Raw genomic sequence first — 1,822 nt, forward strand, 5'->3', positions numbered from 1 at the left:
AAGCAGGTTTTCAAGGCTGGAAATGGCATGGAAAGGGAAACTGGATAAGTAGATGTATCTTACGATTATGTTTCTGTGGAAAATCCTAACAAAGGCATTTAGCTATAAAACATACTCTATTCCCTGGGAAAAGTAAGTTGACGCTAATAGTTAATACATGAATTAGTACAAGTCAGTGTCTTTTCAAAGTGGGATTTTAAGTCAACCAACACTCTGGTAAGAGAAGAAGGGACTCTGGTTTCTAATCACTTGTCGAAAAAGCAGCAATTCTTTCTGGCACACATATGTCTACTCGCCCATACATACAGGCATGCTGACTAACAGAGAGACCACTGGAGGCTCTGTAATGTGATCCAAACTCCAGTGGATTTTATCACAAATGAATAGCAGGAAAAACTTAACTGGTAATGCAGGAATGCAAGCAGCCACACATTAAGTCTCAATATTCTCTTTCTCAATGCTGTGAATAGGAGGTGGGTCACTGTGTGACCTTCACATGTTGGGCTAATGAGCAACACATGGAAAAACAACATACCTTTCCTGTAAAAGTCCTGTCAAGTCCATACCAATGGGTTCAGTTAACCTTACCTTGACAAAAGGTGTTGTTAACCCGCTTATAGCCTTGTAGACATTCCATCATTTGGCTATATCCATGATATACTGTGGGGGGAAAATAATTATTTGTTACATGCTTAATCTAAAGTCTTACAATCCTAAATTAACTGTAAATGACTGTTAAAGCTATTTAAGGCATCTGTGGACTTAATAAGTCATAAAATATTAAATCAGTGTACACATATATCACTACAATTTCTTCTACATTCTTGGTTTTTCAATATACCTCATATTTTATACCATATAGAGTCCTGACAAGTTGTCAGTAAATATTTATTATAGGACTGGAAAGAATCATAAGGTTGTTTTACACTTTCTTCTAATTGGCAATTAAGCATGTCTATCACAGGTACTGACTGGCTCCAAGCATTTTCATTTTCTTATTCATCATAGATTAGGTATTCACATGTGTTTATGAGTAACAACCCTGGGTTATACCCACTACTCCAGTAAAGATAAACTAAGCACCTCCTTGCCTTTGAGTCAGAATGGACTCATAGCTGATCTTGCAGCAGGTTTTCTGAGGTTGAAAAATGCTTAGGTCGGAATTGTGTATCTTTCTCCCACGGAGAAAAGTGTCACTGTCAAAATGCAAATTTAGGTAATAAATTATTTATGTTTGCCTTAATTTTAGGTTCTAGTACTTGAGGGATGAACTGATTCTTATATGAATGTGGGAAGAATAGGCAGGCGATGAGAGGAGAGTTTCTGTGATTACGAAGACAGTTCATTTCAGGCAACTCATTTACAACAGAACCATTCATGTCACCTACTTGTACTAAACATACATCACACATTGATGCTTTGTGATCCAGAAGTCAGGTCTGTCAGACCGCCTGGCAACAGGAGAGAGAATATAAATTTTTCTGCCTATAAAAGCAATGCCTTGGGAGACAATCTTCCTGGATTTAAAAACTACACTTCTGTAAAAATCAAGGTACTCAGACATATGCGAGGTAAGGCAAACAAGCTGTGGTAGTATACTCCATTAAGTGTCCATATGCGAACACTATCACCGATATCACATACAAGCAAGATTCTGCTGAAAATTATCCAAAAACGTTTGGAACAATATGTCAACAGAGAACTGCAAGATGTGCAGGCTGGATTTAGAAGAGGTAGTGGTACTAGGGATGTAATAGCTAATGTTAGATGGATCTTAGCAGAAAGCAAAGAATACCAGAAGAATGTCTATCTGTGCTTCATT

At 37.5% G+C, this 1,822-nt stretch overlaps 1 protein-coding gene across 4 annotated transcripts in view; it reads right to left on the reverse strand.

The window, feature by feature from the left end:
* Window positions 1–1,822, reverse strand: part of LTBP1 (latent transforming growth factor beta binding protein 1) — a 687,127-nt gene that overhangs the window by 247,096 nt on the left and 438,209 nt on the right. For all 4 annotated transcript variants that reach the window (XM_006882359.1, XM_006882362.1, XM_006882361.1 and 1 more), the window contains one exon: window positions 589–660. In XM_006882359.1, the coding sequence (XP_006882421.1) occupies window positions 589–660 (72 nt within the window). The remainder of the gene's footprint in view (window positions 1–588; window positions 661–1,822) is intronic.

The sequence above is a fragment of the Elephantulus edwardii genome, unplaced genomic scaffold, assembly GCF_000299155.1.
Source record: "Elephantulus edwardii isolate Elephantulus edwardi_28Jun2011 unplaced genomic scaffold, EleEdw1.0 scaffold00019, whole genome shotgun sequence".
NCBI lineage: Eukaryota > Metazoa > Chordata > Mammalia > Macroscelidea > Macroscelididae > Elephantulus > Elephantulus edwardii.